General features: G+C 39.4%; 1 protein-coding gene across 3 annotated transcripts; it reads right to left on the minus strand.

Moving 5' to 3' along the window:
* Positions 1 to 12620: 12620 nt before the first annotated feature.
* Positions 12621 to 24025, minus strand: LOC122993764 (myosin light chain kinase 2, skeletal/cardiac muscle-like). 3 transcript variants are annotated; one of them, XM_044368181.1, is made up of 15 exons: positions 23207 to 24025; positions 20377 to 20514; positions 19832 to 19928; positions 19018 to 19474; positions 18377 to 18720; positions 17739 to 17844; positions 17151 to 17244; positions 16684 to 16793; positions 16262 to 16403; positions 15550 to 15620; positions 15302 to 15430; positions 15076 to 15228; positions 14903 to 14981; positions 14489 to 14543; positions 12621 to 14306 (listed from the first exon to the last, which is right to left on the minus strand). In XM_044368181.1, the coding sequence occupies exons 1-14, from the start codon at positions 23726 to 23728 to the stop codon at positions 14490 to 14492; spliced, it is 2496 nt and encodes an 831-aa protein (XP_044224116.1). In that variant the 5' UTR covers positions 23729 to 24025; the 3' UTR covers positions 12621 to 14306; position 14489. The 3 variants fall into 3 exon arrangements, with proteins under 3 accessions (XP_044224116.1, XP_044224117.1, XP_044224118.1); XM_044368182.1 differs by having other exon boundaries at positions 18377 to 18717; positions 23207 to 24024; XM_044368183.1 differs by lacking the exon at positions 20377 to 20514.
* Between the last annotated feature and the right edge of the window lie 332 nt (positions 24026 to 24357).

Here is a 24357-nt window from a genome sequence, read left to right on the forward strand (position 1 = left end):
ATGTCCACATTTCTTCTCCAAACTACATTGAATGTTTTCTTATCCAACGATGTGTTCAGTTCAGAGCCGCAGAACTAGTCTAGCCAGGTGACATGTACACATTTCTTCTCCAAACTACATTGAATGTTTTCTTATCCAACGATATGTTCAGTTCAGAGCCACAGAACTAGATGACAGTTAAAACCCTGAAGCCATTTTCCTCTTGTCTTAAGTGTGTGTAGGTGACTGTCAAACACAACAACCGCACGTCAATACTTGTATCCTTGCCAACAGTTTCAGTTGATGACACATAATGAATTAAGTCTCACAGGTGCTCATTTTCTCAACTGTTTTAGCCAGCTGTTTCAACTGTTCCTGGCTTCTGTTTCAGCTGTGACTTCATTTTATCAGCCAAGTTGCCATCCAGGATCCTCAGTTGGCAAATAAGCTTCAGACATTTTTATCCGAAGTGCTTCATCATATTCGTTATGTTTTGGAGTCATACTTTGGTTGCAAGACAACTTAATAACAGAGATATATTCAGCAGTTTCATGTGGTAACAGTCATTTATCCGATGTCCTTTTTTTAAAGTTAAATGAATCCAATTATCTAAACCCCTTGGAAGCAAAAAAAAAATTAAGCTGAACATACTCAAATATTTTACATCAATACAAGTGTAAAAGATATGTTGATATAACAGACAATGCTCACATTGCTCAAAGTGGTTGTCAATTAAATTCAACCTCTTACAGTTTCAGTATGTTTAATGTTCTTCATTATCAGAAGTGGTTGAAAAAAAATTGACCTGTATGGTCACCCACGTGGTAAAGGTGTCTATTGTGAAATAAAATGTTATTATTAACTATTGGAATAATGGCCAAAACTACAAAAGTATGACTCATATTGTACATTAACAGAATGTCCCTTATCACCTAATTAAATCGTGCTTTTGACTCAATAGCATGAATTCCACCACAAACGCTTGCATATGTTATCTTTTTCATTTTTTCATATTTTGGGGGAGCAACTTTTCCTGTTCTGAATTTCAACAGAAGAGGAAGAATTTGATGACTTATCAGAGAAGGGAAGTCCGGAGCTGGTGACCAGGGCTTCAGGTAACTGAACAGCTGCCTAACGGCGCGTGGTTTGGACTTCAGGCTTAGCAGTGACCCCTCTGGAATGGGCTGCAGCCTCTTGTGTCCCTCTTAGCACCCAAAGTTATTAACATCTACTTATGAGATGTCATGTAGGCGCCACCCTCTGGCAGAAAAGCTCATCTGCCTTGAGCAACAGTTTAACATCAGAAAATATTTTTCAGTCTCCTTTCATATATATATATATATGAAATAATTCTTGCTTCTTCAATTCTGCCCAGTGAAACACATAATCAGCGCCTGAAGATTTAACAGATATAAATGGATGCTGTTTCCTCAAGTGCCCCCACACCATCAGCCCCATCAGACCACCACCCTCTATCTCTACACTTTCTCACACTCTTTCTTGCCCTACCATGTTTAGAGCCATGGCTTCGGACTAATTGAATAAGCAGCGACCCTGTGGACCGCCTCTCTGAGGGATTAGGATATGATCTCAAAAGAGCGCTCCTCTGAGGGCAAACACAGCCAATTTAGAGCCATTTCATGCTCTGCGCTCCAGCACACGAGAGGCCGACATGGAGGCCACACACACACACACACACACACACACACACATACCAGAGAAAAGTAATTCATGGGCTCTCAAATCAAGCATGCTTTAAATTCTGGTCTTTCTCTTATGAAACACAGCTGGCTTTTTTTTGTTGTTTTTTTTTGTTTTTTTTCTTGTTTTTTTTTTTTTTTTTGGTCTCCCCTTACCTCCAAAAACACTGCTGAGACCGTTAATTATTAAAAAGTATATCTTGGCATCCTAGAGTCCACATGTTCATATAACAGCATTTATATATTAAATAATTATTAAGATTGAAATCTCAAATGCAACATATTTGTATTTTGAAAAAATAATAAACGGTAAGCATATTGTAATTTTTTAAAAATGTCTTTAAATGGTGATTTGAAATACAATCAAGTCACCTAGCTGTAACCTCTCTAATGTCTCCTCCTTTCTGACCATATGCCAAGGACTTGTTTCATCAAATTAATTGTCCGAATCCTGTTTTTAATGATGCCTGCTTCCATTTTGTTTATTAAAGTCCCCGTTATGGACTGTTCTCAAAAGTGAAAGGATTTAATTTACAGATAAGAATCCCTAGAGATTGCATGACCCACTATTTTATTCCTCTAAAGAACCCTGCAGTCTATGAGCAACAAAGTTGTAATAGGTGTCTCAATTGACTCACAATGTAGTCCTAAAAAATAGTTCAGAAAATGTTTTTTTATGCAACAAAATACATGTTATACACATATTATAGCTACATTTAAAATAATTATTAATGCTTCAATTCAATGACAATGAAAGCTAAATTGCTCTGATCTCATTTTTTTTTCGGCTTTTCACTCCCTTTCTTAAATATGAAATTCATAAGCATTCACATCACCTTAAACACCATTTCTGGGGCTCTAGGGTTCAGAGGAAGCAAGTCAAACAGTGTGTGTTTTATTACATGCCTCAGTAATCCAGGAAAGGGGAAGCACATGTCTCGGTGAAATACGATCGAATTCAGATTATCTGTGGATATTTTGCCCCGTTTTAACCTCTCACATAAAATGAATCATATAAAAGTCTGTCCTAATTCAGTGTACGTTATTTGTTATGTGGAGAGTCTTCTTCTTCTGAGGGAGAGAGAGAGCAGCCAGCGCAGTAGTTTATGTCTGCCTTTCTTTTTCCAGCTGCCTATTAGGATTGTGGCTTCCCCTGTGGCGGTCGGTGTATTTCTCCCCCCTGGCAGAAAGAGAAGTATGCCATTAGTTCACCAGACCTGCCATTGCTGTCAAAATACGAGTGGGGAGTAGATCTATTAGATACCTATATTTCCTGGTAGAACAGCCTCCATCTCTGCCTTCCATTAAATAGAGAGACAAAACCCAGATGACTGGTTCTGAATCTATGAAAACATGGACTAAGTACACTGCTTTGGATGTGGATTCTAAAAGAAAATAATGAAAAAGCCACTGCTGGAAAAAATTGTTTCTCAAAGGACAATTCAATTGAGAAGACACTGTTTTCTGTCATGGTTAACTACAATGCCAAATTCTTTCTTTTTTACTGTTACTGTTGATTTTATTTGTTTTGCACCTTTTTCACTGTGTTCGGAAAAGTCTTATTAAATTAGTATTTTTACAAGAATTTAACCTTAATTTCCATCTTTCCCATAAGCAAACTAAATCATTTTACAGTGACAGTGCCAGTTGCAAATCCTCTGTGCAATTTCACCTCATCTATCTTTATCATGAGGGTCAAAAACAGTTGGAAGCCATCTATGGTATTTAGTACTGGGTTTCAGTTCCACAATGAAGCGAGCCTGATTCCTTAAGTAGCAGAGGGAATGGTGCAAGAAAGATTTGTAATAAAAGCCTGCTCAGGTAAATCACTTTTCAACCTGTCATCACCCGCAAGGGTAATATTATTGGAAACAGGCGGTGTGTATAACATGTGGATATTGGCTACTCGTTTCACGGTCCCTTAAGACTTGGGCACCAGTGAATTCCACACTTCTTTATGAATTATCTTTAAACCTCGTTTTGGCAGATATTTTGATGTCTTTTTTTCCACTGACAATGATTTAATAGCAATTTAAACTTTAAATTGCATCTTGAAGTTGTCTATTCAAACAGAAAGTTTGGTTTGTAGAGCAAATAAATAATAATGTATTTGTGTTGCACACTGGAATATCACAAATTAAACAAACCAAAAATAGTTTTGCTCTAACAAAATAACCAAATCTAATTAATCGGCTTCTGGTGAAAAAGTCAAGTTTATGCTCTCAGGAAAATTAATTCAGCAGTTATTTGACTACCCCCTCTGTCTGGCCAAAGCCTTATCCACTAAGCTGAGTCTCAGGGCGGTCCACTGTTTGTGTGAGCTCTGAATCTGCAGGCTTTACAGGCTTTCCTCTTCCCTAGGCAGGGCGGAGAGGCTGCTGACTCCACATTCTCATCCCTCTATCCCTTCCTCCATCCCTCCATCCCCCAGTGTCCTGTTTACTCTCTGCAGCCCTTGCGGCCGTGCCACCTCGGAGACACTCCAGACCACCAAGGTCCTGGCGGTCGCCTCGGATTGGCCGGTGACGGCCTTCACCATGGGAACAACCAGGGAGAGGTGCTGGAGTGGGTGGGGGAGTGGCGCTGACGGTGGCTTAGTGGTGGGGATTTTTTATGCTGTGGACCAGGCAAGAGAGTGAAGGTATGATTAAATGTGGCCAGTCCTTGACATTCAAAATATATAGGGATGCTGTTGCATTGTGTGGCCAGGTGACCTCTTGTAGGGCTCCACTGCACTGGTTTTTGTATTTTAGAACTTTTCAGTGGTTGACGACCATTACAAAACCATGAAACCAGTATGAAAAGGAAATGGCATTTTACTGTGACTATGAAGGAAACATTCTTTAAAAGATCTCTCAGTTAAACAGGCATTAAATATGAACAGTTTCTTCTTGCAGATTCTACTGTTACATTTTGTCTCAGCTCTGGTTGGCAGGAGGTTTCCATGCCATCCCTCTTAAATTTCCTCTATAGCCATGAATGTAATGGGAGATGTTATTTTTGACACTCTGAGAAAACGGGAGGGGAGGTCATGTAGGCCTAATAATGTTCTGGGATTCTTTCCAGAGCTGCAGTCGCCCTCTGCTGGTCAAAGACTACACAGTTTGCCTTTCCTCGTCAGCAATGTGGTGTGTTTGCACAGGACTACAAGCTACCACAACAGCAACCGCAGCAAGCTCCATTATGACATCTATTTTTGCATGGGTGGTCCCTTTTACATTGTTGAACTCAGTGACAGCCATGTAAAAAGGAAAGCGCCACAAAGGTCCAGTTTTGGGCCGTCAAAGGAGTTCTGCTAAGGTCAATCTGTCAGCGACCCATCAAAGCAAACAGCGTTGGCCAAGCAGCGCTCACAGCTATTGAAGGGTTTTCTCTAAACGCTCACTGGCAGGACATTGTATTCTCTCTTTGCAAAAAGGCTGCCATTGTGGAATGATGAAGGAGTAAAGAGGATATTGGTTTCTGTTTTGGAAACGTTGTGTATAATATGAGGTGTTCAAGGGCTACTTTTTGGTGGCAGACATCCAGACGGAGCTAAAGAGAAATTGCTGGTGAAAGGGGTGAGGGGGTGGAGGGGGGGGTAAAGGTGTGTGTGCAATAGCCTCAACGTGGAGCCACTCTGCACTAATTTCTGCTGAGTTTTTGGAAAGTGGGTCCCCGCTCTGAGGCAATCAGCAGAGTGTTTTCCCCATGCTGATGTGTGCTGATGTTAGCTCTGTTGGTTCTGATGGGCTCTCCCTTTCAGACTGGAGGGAGGGGTCTGCTGAAACAGCACATGAAGGGAAGGGGGTGAGGCTTGGAAAAGTCCCCAGTAAATAAAAGAAAAATTGCTTGTGTTTGTGTACTTTTAATAATCAAGACTAGCCAACTTCAAGCTTTTTAAAGAGATCTCCATGAAAATGCATCGCTAAAAGTCCTGTATTCCCCCACTGAGTAATCCTTACTTGTGTCCAAACAGACGGTTTTCCAACTGAGGCTACAAGCCATGTTGGATCAGACAAGGGAAACGAAAAAAAGTTTCGCAAAACAAGAGTGCTTTCAAGCCTCTGCAAAAAAGAGCCCAAACTGAAACAAAAGCTGGAACAGTGAGGGAAAAGGGCCTTGTTTGTGTAGGGTCTTCAAGATTTTGACAGCCACAGGATATGTGTGGGCCATTGTTAGTCACTTCAAGTGCTACCTCAGTGGTACAACTTCCTCCTCTCCCACCAACCTCAATGCCCACACACATACAATCCAGTTTTCTGTCATTTGAAAGGACTAAAACTTGACCATTTTAGACATTCATATAAATTATTTATAACCATTTTTTTTAAACTTGAGACAGAATTTGCTTTTTTATCCACTGACTATTTGCTGCATTTACATTTATTTTATTAATCAAACAAATCTACTTAAATTAAACTGAAGTGAAAAGTTTTAAAGTGAATAGGATGCAGACAATGTATGAAAAATTGAGATCCCATAACATTTGATATTCTGATGAAATTTTGGAAACCTGCTTAAAAGTTGGTTTACAAAAACCAGTTGGATAACAAAAAGTAAAACATTATAAAATATAGAAATAGCAATTAAACTAAACTGAAGTTCTGAAAAGTGTATGAGTAATATTTGAATATATCAATTCAATGAATAGATGTACCCTATAAAATACAACCCTTTTGTAATTATATTATTGATTAAAAATCATAAAGCTTCCATCCACATTTCTGAACATTAATTATGGATAGATTAAATATAATTATGTTTATTACATAATGTTTCAATAAAACTGCTGACAAAATAATATAAACATGCCAAAGTATAATGATCTCATTCATGGATTCAAAGAGGAGCAAGCAAAACTTCTATATCATAGTATTTTCTTTTTATTATGTTGCTTTTAAACATCTCTTTCTTTTCTTTAATATGTACTCTTAATTGTTTGTAAAATGATTTGCTACAACATTAATTATAATGATGTGCTATTGCTAAAGCTGTCACCAGACATCATACTAAAATGTGTGCACAGTATTCAAGTACTGTAATGTCTGCGTAAACATACAGTAAATATGTATTCTAACAGCTTAATATGCGACCTATTATAATAGGTTATAAAATCAGTGGATTTTACAGTAGAGATTTTGTATGGTTTTTGTGGAAATTAAACAGTGTAACAGAAACATCTACAGTACCTGATAGTATTTCCCAACTGCAATAAATCCCCGGCCCCTACCAGTAAGAGCATGAACATCATCCAAAACGCCCCTGAATAGACACAGACACAGTAAATCTTTTTCGCCTGCGCTGCCTGCCACACAACACATAAAATGTCTCCCTCAAAATGGGCTCTTTGTGTGGTCAAGTGAATATGGCCTGGAGAATGAACCGCAGCACTGTGACTCTTTTCCTGTTTCCCCTGTCTAAAAGCAGACTGGACTGAAATGAAGGCAGGCCCAAAAAATGCCAAACCAAGAACAAACCAATTTTTAGCTTAAATTTGGTCAGATATCAGTGGTTCTCCCCTCCAAAGGTTTACCAACTCCACATGATCAAAACCGCTTGAGTACACATTTTTAATGAGGTTAAGTTGCCGAACAGCAATACAAATGAGCTTAACAGACTGCTGTGGTTGTATCATGTTGAATTGATATCCATCATGCTGTACTTTACGTCTCAATGAGATACACACCGTCATGACAGAAATGAAATCACTGCATCTCCTGCTTCACCTCAGGCTGACCCTTGTCTTTCAGTTTCAGGGTTGTGTCATCCATCGAATCCTCCTCTCCTGTCTTTGAGCTCCATCGTGGGAAACATTTTACACTACAATAGCAGCAGCCGTATGGGTTGCCATTTGGGTGCCTTGTGCGGTGTTTTTGTTGGCCATGGGAGCTGTTTTGGGAGTCAGACAGAAAACAGGCTAAGGGTCTTTTCCCCTCAGTACAGTCCCTGCTGCACAGAGACCGGGACTCAGCTCATCGATCACTCGGCACATGGAGGGAGGACAAGCACTGTGGGTGGGAAGGGAGAACATAATGGAGAGATGTACAATATGGATATGTATGTTGCTTGTGTATGTCCACTATGTGCTATTTTGTAACACATGAAAGTTAGGCAAGCATGTAAATGTGGGGGCGAGTGTGTGAGTAGATAAAGGGGATCCAATAAAACATGACAGGGGTATGTTGTGGGCAGGCTAAGTAGATGTTTGCATGGGTAAGGGGTCAAGAAAGAGTTCATTTGTCTGGCTGAAGAGGTCTAAAGTGATACAGCATGCACACAAGCAGTGTGTTCATACACCCACGCCTGCACACAAGCTTGTATTAACACACTAACCTCAGACACAGAGAACATGCTCCTTCAGTCTGTTTGAACAAGACGCTTGGCTCCATTTGGTTCCTTCAGCAAAGACTCCTCAGCAAGAGCTAAAGCATAAAAGAGCGAAGCACGTACACACACGGAGGCCTGATGGATTATGGCTCTCTCGGCTGCAGAGGCCTCTCAGCAGGGCTGGCAGACTGAACAGAGACCCCGTGCAGGTCGAGGGGTGAGCCAGAGGGACGAGTAAATACAAAGCTGATGGAAAGGGCCCCATTGTGGGACCGCCTGACCAGCAGTACAGCCCAACCTAGAGATGATATGGAGCCAAGCAGATGACCCAGCAGCGGGGAACCTCCAAGATCATTAAAGGCTTCAGCGTGGCCATTTGATCAGTGTTGAAACCACCGACTGAAAACACTCAACGCAGCAAGCTGCTGTGCTTCCCCCTCATCTGGAAATCAATCTGCGTGTGGGTGGGAGATAGCTGTTTTCATTTCAAAAGTCATGTTGTATTGTTACTGAAAAAACGTGTCGCAGTAAAAAAGTATCAAGCTCATATGGAGTGATCACATAAGTCCCTCATTGTTGTTGTTAAATGCACTAATTAGACATTTTACACAGTTATAGAGCTTTATGAAATACACAGAATCCATCATAAAGACATGAAAGTAAGAGTGATATCAAGGTTTAAACATGTCTTAGCTGATTCTGTGATCACAACACTGACATATTATCACCTTTTAAGTTGATATATGGTGAGCTTGTTGGCAAACGTTAGCCTATTTATATATCCACTGGATACTGAGCAACATTTGCATTCATTTGATATTGTATTTGTGTCCACCTGATGAATGTAAGTCCAGTATTTACTCTCCTTTTATCTTTGTTTTTGGTCTCTTCCAACTCCTGAGGGAAATATCAGGCCCTTTAGCTGCTAAATGCTGCACTATATTCACTAGCTATAGTGGTACTGCTCAGGTGGTGTCCAGTGGGTTTTTACGACAACAAAAATTACACTAACGACAGTGGTTACAACGAACAAAAATAATAAAGATGCAGGCCGGAAAACCAAAGCAATGAGCTGAAAGTTGTTGAAACACCCCAAAGAGCTGTGGGGAACCGCAGAGTCTTGTGATAAGTATCTGTGGGTTCATCACTATGAGCAACCCCTTTCACATATAAGTAGTCATGCCAATATTGATATAGAAATATTGATTATTGCCACTTTGAGGTGACTGTCTTTGGAGGAAACTGTAAAGGGATAACTGGACATTATACTTATTGGTGGTAATCCTCAGCGGTGTTAAAAACAGATCACTCACCCAGCATGTTCCCACCGCTGGACGTGACGACACGTGTACTGCCATTAACTGAACATAAACGTGGTCTGTTCCCCCTTTTTTCGCAAATCAGAACCACCTGCCCCCGGGCCCTGACAACTGGCTGGTCCTCTCTTTGGACCTCCTTGGAGAGAGAGAGAGACAGAGAGAGAGAGCACCCCTTGTTTGGACAAACGTCAGGGCCAGCTCCGGGGCTCGTACATGAAACGAGGAGTGAAGCAGGGAATCTTACCCTTCACATACCCTCCTACAACCCTGGGCCCCGTCTCCTCCCTTCTGAGCAGGACCCAATATTTTTTAATTATGTACAGGAAACTCCTGTTACAAAGGACACTTTCTTAGTCAATCTGCAGGGAGGTTGTGAGGAGTTCTGGGGTCGCCCTCTCGTTTTTTTTTTTTCTCTCTCTTGCCGTTCTTACTGAGTGTGTGTGGGCGGTAGGTGTATCGACTAACAAACTGTAGAGCATGCCACCCAGAGATTCGGATCACTGCTGACAGCATACTTTCCCAAAGCCAAGATGGCACCTGGTCTGTGAACGTAACACCCTCTTTACACACATACAACACCCAAAACTACAACCAGTATCCTCACCTCTTATACCAGCTCCTACCTTGACCAAACAACCAACCTCAGCAGCAACTTCTGTCTTACTTTCTCCTTCACACATACTGTATTATAATACTTGTCAATATTAATAATATTTAATATAGTGGGACAAAGAGTTAGACATGTCAGTAAGCTTTTTTTCACACTCAGCTTCTTTCCTCCGGTGGTCTCTAACTGACAGGAACTCAGGCACTATTTGTTATCTTTAGGCCCAATAAGTCCATCTGGTTTTGGTTTGGCTCCTCGAGATCGCCCCTGGAGATGTGGATGGAGGGGACTTAGGGGTGAGGTGGGGTGGTGGAGGGGCAGTTCTAACAGGCTTTTTTTCTCCTCTTAAATTGAATTTCTCACCATTCCAACCTGGGCCTTGGACCAGGGATCGAGCGAGAGCTTGCATTCGGCTTCCAACCCTCGGGCTCCTGAAAAGCTATGCAAAAAAAGTAAGACAGAGAGAGAGAAAAAAAAAACCTCCTTGGACGAAATCAGTATCACCTGTTTTGCCAAGCGACTCGCATGTTCAGAGTAATGGCTATTAACTGACTCGGTTTCTCTCTGCCTGTGTTTGTTATACAGGAATGTATGAACTCTCTCTGAACCACTCCTGACATGAAACCTTTAGTGTCTGATGAAATGATGTGTGAAAATAAACAAATAGTAGACTAAACAAGTCCTGCCAGTCCTTCATAGGAAATAATGATGGAAAGTATTGGGAATTCATGTTTAGGGTGTTATATTTAAATGTTGTAAAAGGTTTATTTTTAGTACAAACTGTGAGAAATCATTTTTTTAAAGCCAACTTCTGTATTAAAGGTCCATATAATGTTGAAGGATATACATGTACAGTAGCCAACATAAGATCTATCTATCTATCTATCTATCTATCTATCTATCTATCTATCAAGTGATTTAAAGATATTAAAGGTTTAAAGTGAAAAAAATCTGAACCGAACACATTTGTTTTGGTTGTTGTCTATCTAACACCAATCTAGCTATCCAGCTAGCTAGCAGCTGTCTATCTGTGTGTCCTTCACTGAGTCCTAACTTTTTATTTCTTTAAATACAGTATATTTATTTACATGTACAATCAATATTTTAGTAAACTGTCCCTTTTAAAAGAAAAAGTGAATATTTGAGCTTTGTCACTTGCTAGGATTGGATTTAAAGTTTTTGCTTTTATGCTTTTATCATATTTTCTGTTAGCTTTGCTGTTATATTTAAAGTTGTGTAAATATTCCTGTGGTGGTTTTCTATTTTTGGCTACACATTCTCATCCACTTTCTGAGAAGAGGTTGCACAAAAGGATCTCAAGCCCTAAGTCAATTTCAGGTTTTCATGCGGATGGAAGACAGTTTGTCTCTCTCATCCATCTCTTTTGTCACTGTCCAGTGAATGCAATGTAAATCAAAATGAAATCCAAATTAAAATAACCCAAAACTGTGAATTATTTTGTTGTCCTTTACAATTTTATAGCCATGACAGTCTCAAACTACTGGATGTAAAAGTGGTCAACTACTGAGTTTCTATGCTTTTGGTGGGACAGTTTGCTTTTCTGGTATTTCAGTACAATTAAATACATGTTTCCCATGGTATTCCCCCATAAAGTCTGCACTTATCCCTGACTAACCCTGTGGGTTCAGTAAAATAAGACCTTACTGTCTTATAAAGGATAGAGCAGGCTGACAGTGAAGGTATACTTTGTGCAAATGTAGCTTGAAATCTACACATGCTCCTCACAAACTTGCTTTGCTGTTTCCTCGCTGTCATTCTCCGTATTTTTTTTATGCCTCTCAGCCCTTCTCGTGACCTCTGCAAAAATCCTTGATACGCACTTTTTTTTCTCCAATATATTTGAGTCAAAGCCCCATTCCCCCAACATTATCATCATCCCACACACTCCGTTTATTTTCTCAGGTGAGCGAACTGTATTGCGCACACTGGCTCCCTCAGATGCTCTTTATTAGGCTCCAGGAATCAGCTGTACTTTCATCTTGAGTAAGAGTGTGTGTTTGTGTGTTTAAGGTTTAAATAGACCAGTGTTGAGATTATGAGATTGTCACCAAAAATAGTTCACTACATTGTATAAGAAAAAAATGCCTGTTTGTAATCGGGCAGAGAGAATGTTGTCTTCTCAATAAGAGTTTTACGATTGTCTCAGGACTAAATATACACGAGAGAGAGCAGGGAATCATGCTAGAAATATTTGGTTGATTTTATACTTAAATGTAGCATGAAGAGATCACAAAGCTATCATAATTTGTTGTATATTTTGGGTCTGGATTTAGGATCTGCTACATATTGATAAGATATATACTGTTCTTCAAAAAATATAAGATTTTGTTGTCTTCCAATTCAATCTACAACATTTTAAGATATCTTAAGGTGTGACATTGCAAAGGGACATTCACTGTGACCTCTATGTCTTTGGGTGTAATAAGGGCAAAGGTCAAATCCCCACTCTCAAACATGACCCCTTGCTGGTCTTAAATGTCAGGATCCCTTAGGAGAAGAGGATTTTATTCTACATGATGATTAATATATGATTAGTACATATGGAACAGTTACTGAACACTGATTTGTATTTCCTTATTTTCTTCCATCAAGTGATATTTCATGACCATGTGTGTTAACAGCTTCAGACCATATTGTATGATGTTAAACTGAAAAAAAACAGCAATAAAAGCAAACACATTCTGATTTAAGACACAATTTCAGTTTAATGGCTGTGTACACACTTCAAAAATACATGCTGATTTTGAACTTGTTCACACTCGGTGAAAACAACTTATTTTACTGGCACTCTGTGTTCAACAACATTCATCATGAAATTTAATTAAAGCCATATAAGGGTAGTGCCAACAAAATTTCATCAACTTAGGCAACAGTAGGTAGGTAGTGTATTACTTTCAGTTAGTGAACCTTCACAGAAGGCATTTCAAAGATAACTTTATAATGTGGAAAAAGCATTTATAAGGTAACATAATCACGCAGCAAGAGTGGCACCAGCGTGGTAGGACAGCTCGAGCATGCGGTACAGTTAAAAAAAAAAAAAAGTTAAAAAATTGTATTACTCTGTGTGTCAAGTTTAAGTTTTAATGGCTGATAAAATACATAAAGGCATGCAACCTTCAGCAATCACCTAACAGTTATGCTAAATTTAACAAAGAATTAAAATAATACATTTAGCTGATAAGACATGAATTGTATTTTGAATTATTTGTTATAAAGTAAAAATATACTTTCTTCATAAACACACGACTAAAGCAGACTGAAACAGATGGAGAATCGAGCATACAAGCCTTTCCAGAGGAACTACGGTAGCTTCATGTATAATCTAAGTTTAAATAAATAACATTATAAAGTGCACATACCACAGCTTATGACACCAACAACACAAATTCCAGTCCGTCCATTCACACAATACACATCCACCATTTTTATTGAGTCTATCTGCTTAGATAGGATTTTTTTGTGTTTTCCTTAAATAGCGTTTGACTTCAGTATGCGTGTTATATTTACAGTTCAGTTTCTATTTACAGCCCAAAAAAAGAACATTGGAAACTATTTGCAAGCGAGAGAGAAGAAATGCCACACGGATTATTACCAACACATAATATGAATCATGCTGTAGCATTCTTACAGTGGCACTTGAGGTATTTTTCTAAATATCTAAAGCTCTTATCCATCAGCAGAGAATTAAAACAGCAGCTAACAACAGAGTGTATTTGGTTAGAGATACAGTGAGTGAGGGTGGATCACTGAGTGGAAAGTGAAATAGAGAGGAACAATGTGCACATTCAACTATCAAGGCAAAGGTGCCACACTGAGTTCATATATGTGATAATACTGTACGTGTCAAATGAAATTAGGTCAGAATATGATTTTAACACTGTTTTTGAAATGCAATATTCAAGAGGATGAAAAAAAAATAACAGAAACACCTTACAAAGTAATTCAGTAAAACACCACACACTACAACTTTAACAGATGAGTTGGCATTACTTTGACAAAGTGTCAACAATAATTGAACATTATAAGCTTCAAAAAGTTAGCATTTACTGCTTAGCAATTGTACTGGGTTGATTAATATTAAGATGTTTTTGTTATTTTGTAACAGTACAGTTACAGATCTTTTTAATGAAAGTACAGTATAATGCATGGTGGAACTATCCACTCTCATATCCTAATTTAACCTAAACATTTTCTTGTATATTGCTTACATTAACACAACACAGTGGATCACATGTCAGGGTAAAGGTTTATGGGGGTGGCCAGAATTTCAGTCAGTGCCACAGGTGCTTGGACTGAAATTTCGGTCATTTACATGGACAGGAAGGTTGGTCCGATAGGCCACAGCTGGAGCCATCACATCATCGTAGAGCCCTAAAAAAGACAGTGAGGGACAATTCACTCTTGGAAAGCCACTGTTGCTACACATCTGTACAAAATTTAAGACATGCTTCCCCCTTGTGGATGGTTAGAAAACATTCCTCTGAACACACATTGATAGGTGGAATACAAAAAGAAAAGAACATTGATCAGTGTGATAGTAAAAACAGACCCACCTCAACTATCAGTCACGGGCACACATGATGATCGTCGTGATCTGCACATAGTTTTCTATGAAAAAGAGAGGGGCAACAATAACATTTCAATAAATAATTAATTAAAATACATGTATTATTTTGACACTTTGTGACACATAATATAGATTTCTTCATTCCCTAAACATATTTCTATGTCTTTGTTTTTTTTTAAAAATGCATATTTCACTTGTATGTCATAAAAACATTATAAGATTACTGTATAATTACTATATCTTTCCTCGGCATACTAGAGCACTGAAACTACAAAGAACAATACACTCTGTATTGCCACTAACTAAAAATTGCATTCAATTAGTAGCTGACATTTGATGTTGAGCAATCTTGTGTTGTTTCTCAAGTTATTTATGATAAATGCAGCACTGTGTATTGTACCTTGGTATAAAGTCGATGATGAAGGACTGAGTCAGCTAGCCACGGATGTCTTAAGGCCTCGGCTGCCCCCATCCTCCAACTGAAGACATAAATGTTATATTATGTTAAATCTCATCAGATGACAGTCTCAGTTTAGGACAGAAAGACAGTAATACGGAGCAAAAGACTGATACCTTTTGTTCACAATGAGGAGTCTGGTGATGAAGTCTTTGGCCTCCTGGGACGTATCTACAAACTCTGGTTCGTCAAAGTTCCACTGACAGGCCAAGATGTTATTCAGAGTCTGGTTGTCATCATCACCGAGGAAGGGACAAAGACCGCTCAGACTAACAGGGAGAGACAGACAGTCATTACAACTGGTTTTTGCATTTGTTTGCATGTGTTTGCATGTTTACTTACAGCATGTAGGTGATGACACCGAGGCTCCACATGTCTGTGTTGAACGACACAAAGTCATAGTTGATCACTTCAGGAGCCAGAAACTCGGGGGTGCCAAAGTTCACTCGCAGCTTCTCCCTTGGCTTATATCTATTTAGGGATATGATTGAAATCTTTATCATTGAGATTTTAATAGTTTGATTTTAGTTGTTGATAAAAAATGTCAACAAAATAGAAGTAAATTGTCTGAAGCAGATATCAACACTTACATCCTGGCGAGACCAAAGTCAATGATCTTGATCTTATTTGTGACTCTGTTTACACACAGAATGTTTTCTGGCTGAAATTCATAAGAAGAAGAAAAATTACACTTGTTTAGTTAATGAAAGAGGACAGTGGTGGAAGAAATACTGAAATATTTTACTTATAAAAATTCCATTGCAAGTAAAAGTTCTGTATCCTAAATCTTTCTTGAGTAAAATGACAGAAGTTATAGTTGCAAAATTTACTTTAAGTGTCAAAAGGTCCCCACTCAGTGCTATATTTACTATATATATATATTATGTATAGATATATACAAAGATATACTGTTAAGTAGTAGTATTAAGGACCCTTGGATGTTTTCATGTTTTATTGTCTTACAGCATTGAATCAAATGGGATTTAATGTGACCTTTTTGAAACTGATCACCAGAAAAATAAACATGTAATGTCAAACTGATCTAACTAAATTACAAATATAAAAAAAAATATGTACAAATTTTGAAATACACAATCTGTTATACATATAAAATCTAGATCTGAAAACGAATTAGTAACTACAGTTATTAATTAAATTTAGTGGAGTAAAATGTACCCTCTAGTACATGGTGGAGTATCATAAAATTGAAGTTAAGCGCCAGTACCTCAATACTGAATGTGTTCATTTTATTTCCTGTTTCACATTATTTGGGAGAAAAAAAAGTCAAATGTTGAATGTTACCTTTAAGTCCAGATGTAGGATGTACATTTTGTGCATGTGCTGCAGACCGTCACAGATCTGCCTGATGAGCAGCACAGCGTCCAGCTCCATCAAAGTGTAGTTATGATCAATGATCCTGTCAAACAGCTCCCCTCCACCGACACTGAGGTTACCCAAAGAAAAAGCACAATATAAACACGACTCAAGAACACAACTTAAAGCATCTAATCTAATTTAATCAAATGTATAGATTTATTCCAGTAAAATTGTCCATACTCTTTAAGAGAAATTTGTCATATAAATTCAATTAACAGAAATGCTGTCATAGCTCTAAATGAACAAAATTAAATGTTATGAAGGACATGTTCTTGCTATAAGGTGTTCATTACACTGTATTGAAAGAAATAAACATATATGCTGAAAATATAAAAGAAGGAGCATACTATTCAAGTACAAGGATGATGTCATTCCTTGACTCATAAGCTGCATAGAGTTGGATCAGGTTGGCATGGTCCAGATTATTCATGACCTGGATCTCATTCTTCACCACGTCCTACCAAAAACACAGGCGCAGACGGACAGATGCAGAAGCAGACAAACAGACGCAGATGCAGACAAACACCGACACACACACACAAACACAGACACAGCAAGCACACACGCACACACACACAAACACGATGAGAGGTGTCAGCTGTTCTGTGCTATGAGACAATGCATCTTCTCTTCTAGGTCAAATATTTCTCACCTAAGTGAGAAGTATTCCCTCAGCTTCTGTTCCAGTGTCCTTGCGTTGTACTAGTATAGTATGTACTAAAAATTGTAACTGGGCCTCTGCTTTTGATATCATGTGGCGTGGCTCTCTCTGTACTAATTCATTACTATGGCACTGTACATTTAAATGCTATACCTTTTCTTTCTGAGCCCTGGCTTTGATGACCTTCGCTGCCAAAGTGAGACCAGAGGAGTTCTCAACACACTTGTGCACTTGGCCAAAACGCCCCCTTAAAGAAAAAGAGAGAGAGAAAATCAGTTTCCACAGTCATAGTTACCAACTGTATCACCCCTACAACCCTACACACAGTTTTGAAACAGGGATAGACAATGCTGTTTGTATCTTGTGTTTCCCATGACGAATTAAAAACTGATCTTCTTTCAAACAAGTTTTCAGGGAGTGTTGCGCTTAATCTGTTATTTCATTAAATCTGAGCTGGACTGTGTCTCCTCTTTGAAGACTTGGATTAACACTTAGTGATTAGCTACCAGCTGGCACTGGGGATACAGTTTCACATACCACTCAGTCCTAAAGTAAAAATAACTGCCGTGACTCTGAAGTTATGAACTAGGGGAGAGGAGAAGAGGAGGAGGAGGAGGAGGAGGAGGGGTAGGGAGGGGTTACGCAATTAGGCTTTATGGGGGATTGAAAACCTCTTTCTCATTGTCTTTGATCCGTGGTATTTTTTACTTTACACAAAGATGTGAAAAGTGCAGCGCTCACCCGCCCAGGACCTCTTGCCAGTTGATGGTGTAGAAGTTGCAGATCTGGTTGGGCTTGGCCGACACAATGCGGTGATTAAATGGAGCTGCTGGAGGAGGAGTGGTGTCTAAAGTAGAAAAGATATAATCTGTTTTGATAAGTTATGAGGAATGTGAGAACGGACAAGCGTCATTGTTAATCAAAGGGTGCATGGCTGTCATACTCAAGTTAGTACACTGTGTACTAACATGCTATGATAAACATCCAGTACAGACATAGTTGTTGTCTAGATATGGCAGAGAAGTAACCTCTAATCCTACTGCCAGACGAACTCAAGAGCCTTATATTTATCAAACCACTTTATCGAACCAACGTAGCTTTCTCAGATCCTCCATGAAGATAGCCAGAAAGCACTAGATGTATGAAATGATAAATAAAACAACTATTCTTTCATATTTATTTATATATTTTTAGCCAACAGTCTACAGTGTGTAGATTTTGTGATCAAAATAAAGAAGCATTAATTCATCATTATTTGGTTCTGCCTGTCAGTGGCATTGTTCGGGACCAAACAAATTGGTTAAAACTGGCTCAATACAATTCTTTTACTCAACATTTTAAGATCCTAGTGAGTCAGAAGTTCAGAAGTTCTGACTCACCAATAAAGTACCGCTCTGCATCGTCGTCGTCATCTTCCTTTTTCTCATCACTCTCTGCATCATTTTCCTTTCTCGCTCTCTCCACCCTTTCTTTTAGGTCTAACTGGAATTCAACTCCGTCTGCCCTGAAGACGGCCCAGCCCTCAGATTCGAGATTCTGTTCGACCTCCTTGTGGTCTTCCTTCCTCTCCTCTTCCTCTTCCTTCTCCTCCGCCTGGCTCTTTGTGTGTGCCTCCATCACAAAGTGTTCCTCAGCCACAAAGGACATGGTGCTTATGCTGACCTCGGCTACCTGGTCCTGCTCAGCCTCTGGAGGTGGTGAGGCGACTTTGTGGTCGTCACTGCTGGAACAAAGTTGATGTTTTTAATAAGCTTTAAGATTTTTTTTATTACAGAGTATATAGTTTTTGGTGCACATATGTGGCTGAAGGCCCAAGTTTGCTGGAATTTGAATAAAAACACAAGAAAAACTCTCATTAAATCAATTAAACATCTGGATGATTGCAATACTGACAAATCCAAACAACAATCCAAAATGATCCATACCAGATGAATGAGGCTTTATCCTACTTAACCACTGCATCATAAAAAAGATTAAAGTAAATATAAAGATTTCTGTGTTGTAGTGGAACAGTTACTACCTTGGCACAGTCGGTTCTTTTTGATCATCATGGGCAGCAGGGAGCTCTAGTGTTTCAGCTACTTCTTCTGCAGAAGAAGCCTCCTTCTCCTTCTTCTCCTCCTCTTGGACTTCCTGCTGTCCTTCATCTATCTCTTTCACCACATCTTCCGCATCAAGCTTGGGTTCCTCCTCTGTAGTCGCTGCATCCCCCGCAGGCACCTTTTCCCCAACCTCTACCTCTTCGCCAACCCCTTCAACTAACTCAGGTTTTTCATCCTTAGACACTTGGGCATCTTCCCGCAGGTAGTCCACTAAGTTGCAGCCAGGGGGGTCAAGTTGTTCATCTTTAGGAGGTACTCCTGCCTCCAGATCCAGATGTCCAGCGGTGATCTGGTGACCTGATTTCTCTTCATTCTCCCTGTTGAGTTTCTGCACCTCTTCTAAAAGCAGCACCTGCTTCTTTAAGGAGACATGGTCTACAAGAAGACCAAACAGAATTAGTATTTAGTCTCAATCATATTGAGAGAAATATTTCTTCAATGTTTTTTGTAAAAGGTTATAGGTGCAGCATAACGTTACCCAGTGTTTCACTCTGACCTTTTGAACATTGTTTATGTCACAGTATACATGTTAGTAAGCTACAGCTGCACATGTGGTAGAAAATTACTGCAACTAACAGGAATGTTAGTTAGTAAAAGGAATGTTCCTCTCATAGAAAAAGGAAGCGATTTCAAGTTTTCATCGACATTTTGCTGATGTTGTGCTGTGCAGGGGCACTGGAGTTGAAACACTGACATATTTCTGACGAGGTAACGGTGTATTGATCTCAGCACCTGCTGTGTCTGGGGGCTTCTTCTTCTTTTGAGCTTTCAGACCTTTAGGGCTCAAACAGGGCTTCTCCGTGCCATCTTTGCCTTTGTGGTCTTTAAACTGTGAAATACAAATATAAAAAAAGAAAAGAAAAATCTGGGCAGTCATTCTCAAAGAAATCTCATTCTTTGAGTCTCATTAAAAAAAATATATTAAAGGAATATTGTGACATTTCTTGAATGTGAGTTTTGTTTTCCTCTTCACCATAACTTTACAATGTTTTGTCTCTAAAATAAAAAGCTAGTTCATATTGGTAATATTTACTATCCAACAGCTAAAATTTATTTATTTATTGGATACTTGTATACTTGCATAGCTCTGGTGTGGTCACAATGCTACACAAGTCTTTTGAAGAGAATCATAATCTTCATAGTATCAGGGCAGCACTCAAGACAATAAAGACAGTACAGAGAAGGAACATGGAGCCAGCCATGAAAGGAAAAAGTGCATAAAAATATAAAGACAAACATTTCTGCATACACACAGACTATAAGCACAATAAACCTACAAGGTTTCCACATTTGCGAGAGGCGAGGAAATGCTTTGGTCCGTGGAGTTTTATCTTGTGAGAAGTCTGCAGAGTACTGGGCACACATGCAGGTTTTATCTCTTGATTCCCTTTACTGGCTTTATTAGAGGTAGTTTTCTAGTAGAGAGACAAGACAGCAATGCTTATTAGGGTTATATGAATGCACATGGAATGGAAGAAATGTAACATGATAAGTATGAATGCCAAAAAGAGAGACAGGTTGATATGATGAGCCACATGATACACAAATGACAAATGAATCAAACATTAAATGAATAATTCAATAAAATGACAGCAACAGGTTGATTTGATGAAGTTAGGTTCACATGTAATACACATGACAAGTTAACAATTCAATGAAATGACAGATAAAACAATGAAAATAGCAAAAATATAAGCAACACTTCCTCTGTTTTCTGTTTACAGATTAGCACATTTATTGCACGTCTACATGCACACACTGACATGTATAATGGCATGCCTGTGATTATTCATGGCAGATGGATAGACAGCAGCAGGGCAGTGAATTTATAGCTTATCACTTGTCGCACTCAGCGATGGCATGCAATGCTGACCCTGAGCGGAAAATATTACAAGCGACCGTAGGGGCTGTTGTTCAAATTCCTCAGATGAGGAAAATCACTAAACACTCTCTGATCAGGTTAGCATGGAAAAACCTGTCTTGAACCTGGGATGTGTCACATTTGTCCTCTGGATGCTGTTGTGAGGTAAACAGCAGGGGAGATATTTCAAGTGCAGTGTTTCCCCAGTGACAGTGATGTTTGCTGGAGTTCAAATCTCTCATTGGGAGATTGGGGAGAGTGTGTAGAGGCCACAGTAACAGAAATTACTTGAAAGAAATCTCACACCTCTGGAGGTGGAGCAAGATGGAACGACAACCTGGTAAGTGCTCTGACGACAACAGAAATTCCCTGAAATGCAAGTCACACGGAGGCCATAAAGTCGGTATGTAGTCACTAATCCTCAGGATATAATCTAGCCATAAAGTTTGTCTCTGAGAATTTATCACAACCCAAAACATTAATTGACATTATGTAGATTTATTAAGTCACATCGTAATCCAACACAGCACACTGTACACTGTGCACTATGACATTCTTCAAGTATGTGATAACGTCACATGACGTCACAACCACTCAGGTGAGTTTACTTTTTGCTTGTAGGTGATAAAGGAAAAAAGATATGATACCGGCCTCTGCGGCTATACAAGTGATTAGAGTGTAGTGATAACATGCTTTGGGGTGTCTGTAAGTGTAGCTCAGGCCTCTGATGACAGTCTGCACTTAGTGACCTTTATATGGGGACACAGGTCTATTTTATGATTGGATAGTAAAGAAAAAAATACTCGGGTTTGATTAGGAGGTGACTTGTGTCACAGGAAATGCTTTTAAAAAATGTTCATTCTTGGAAATCCAGTCGAGCCAAAATTGAACCTAAAGACATGAAGTTAAAAATGTAAATATGCATCCTGACATACAAGCTCAAAGCACAGTGGCTTCACTAAGATTAAATTTACATAAGTATATTTTATTCACTTATTTACTTATCTGAACCTTTACCAACTATTTTGAAACACTGTATGCACTGTTAAATACAGACCTGCACTAGTACCTCTAAATCAAAAGTACTCTGATAGCATTATCAGCATGACTTCCAATAAGATTTTATGAGGAGCTATTTTGTGCTGTGGGGAGTTTTGCAATTTACAAAGAATCATATGGCATAAACTTATGCAATACCCACTGTGCCCCACATTACAACCGAGGGGTAACCACTGAAAACAAGTGATGTAGAACATACCAAAACTGAAATGGACAGTAGAGAGACTAACAACAGTCAGATAGACAAAAATGTGCCTGGTTTAAGTGAGTCAGTGAGAGGAAAACCCCGCTAAAGAGAGAAGGGGAGAAAGACTGACTCATCACAATTTGTTGACACCTGACTCCCGATGAACCAAAGGGGTTAAAGCCCTTTTAGACCACAAACACCGCAGCACAGATCCAAAAACAGCATTTCTAAACGGGGCCGTTCACATTTCACCCCTGACCTCACACCAGCCCTCTCATGCCCTGCTGGGGGATCCCACCCCCCCCCCCCCCCCCCCCCCCGCAGTGCATCTCATGCCAAGGAGGCCATATTGCACTCAGCATGGGTAGACATCCAACACATATAAATTTGAGTTAAATTGGGTTTTCACAGAAGTTATAAGTGACAGATTGATTGTGCAGTAACTTACAGAACTCTATTAAATTAGCTATTTAGCTTCAAACAGCAGTTGGCAAGGCTAAACATGCTAAAGCCCAGACACTACCTATTAACCCAGCACCATTATATGGGGAATTTAACATACAAGCCAAGTCACATTCATGGTCAGCTTTGCTGCTATGATCATTTTCATATGTTCTGCCAAGAACAAAAAGATACTAGTAAGATCTAAGAAATCAAACTCAGCATGGAAAATATGTAGTGTCTTTTGCAGCATAGCAATGAACAAGAGTGGCTGACTAATGATCTATAGTGATGGATGAGCTGTGATGGCTGGCAACACATTTAGGTACTTAACATGTAAAATGCACAGTTTGACATACAGAATTAAAAATGTCAAATGCACATGCTACACTGGTAAAATGTTAAAACTATAAGCAATGCACAGCTTATGACTTAGTTGGAGCATATTTCTCCAAATCCCACTTAATGCAACAGTCATAAAATGCAGTCTCTTTACATTTGACTACACTGTAGGTACACATTCTAGCACAGAGATCATTATTCAGGTTGTTGGTCTCACCTTGTCGAGCTTCTTGGTTATTGTGTCTGTACATGATTTCCTCTTAATGGCTTGTTTTCCTTTATTGTCTTTGGGTTTGGCACCCTTTTTGGCTGCAGGGCCTTTGAACATCAATTCCATAACTCGTGAGCTCTTCACCGTCTCGCCAATGAAGCCAATCACCTGCTGCATGCTGAGGACCAGTTTTTCCATCCCCTCAAGTTTCTGAGCCTGCTGCTCAGACCGCTGGTTAACCACCGACATTATGGTGCTCATCTCCTGGCATATCTCCCTCACCTCTCGCCCCACGACCTGTGTCTGGTTCACTACCCTGGGTGGGAGATAGATCTCCTCCTTGTCAACTTTGAGATTCTCCATATCCTTTTCAATGCCATCAATGTCATGAGACATCCCATTGAGCCGATTGAGGACCTTTTCTTGGATGTTGATGAGCTTGTCCATCTTGCTGTTCAGTGACTCAATCCGATTTTGTATGAGGTCAAAGCTCTGGTCTCCTCCTGTGTTCATTACCAAGGAACTCATGGCTTCCACCAACTTGAGACAAAAAGAGGACAAATAATGTCTGTGAAACAGACGAAAAGAATTTCTCAAAGATAGTAGCCAGCTCTACCCTGCAGCGCTCCCCATTGGTGTGCAAGCTAATAAAAAAATGAATGCATCATTCCATGAAAATTATTAAAAATCAAAAATCACCAGCAATGCAGTTAAAGATGTTAAATCTTTAAACTGTAAAGATCAAGAAAAGTGAGCGTTGACTAGAGAAAAATCTTCCCACACTTTATCCCTGGCGCCTGCCTCTCTCCACACTAGAAATGGTATTACGAATGGAGTGAGCTGGTGTCCCTAAATGTAAATGGACAGCCTACGTCAGCAGGGGTCAAGTGCTTGGGGTGGGGGCTTGGCACTGCATGGGCTATGAGACATTTGAGAGCCTTTAAGTGCAAAGCCCACCACCGTCACTCACCCGCTAGGTGTCAAAATGGTGACTGTACACAGTACTTCTTCAGACGAGTGTGACAATGCTCATTCATTTTTACCATAGTTAATTTTTTTCCAAATGACAATGAAATTATAACAGATGGTCCACATTCTTGGCAGGTGTCCAAAAAAGAAGGATAAAGATGGAGTTCACATGTGGTTGGTTTTTTGGG

The sequence above is a fragment of the Thunnus albacares genome, chromosome 12 (genome assembly GCF_914725855.1).
Source record: "Thunnus albacares chromosome 12, fThuAlb1.1, whole genome shotgun sequence".
Taxonomy (NCBI): Eukaryota; Metazoa; Chordata; class Actinopteri; order Scombriformes; family Scombridae; genus Thunnus; species Thunnus albacares.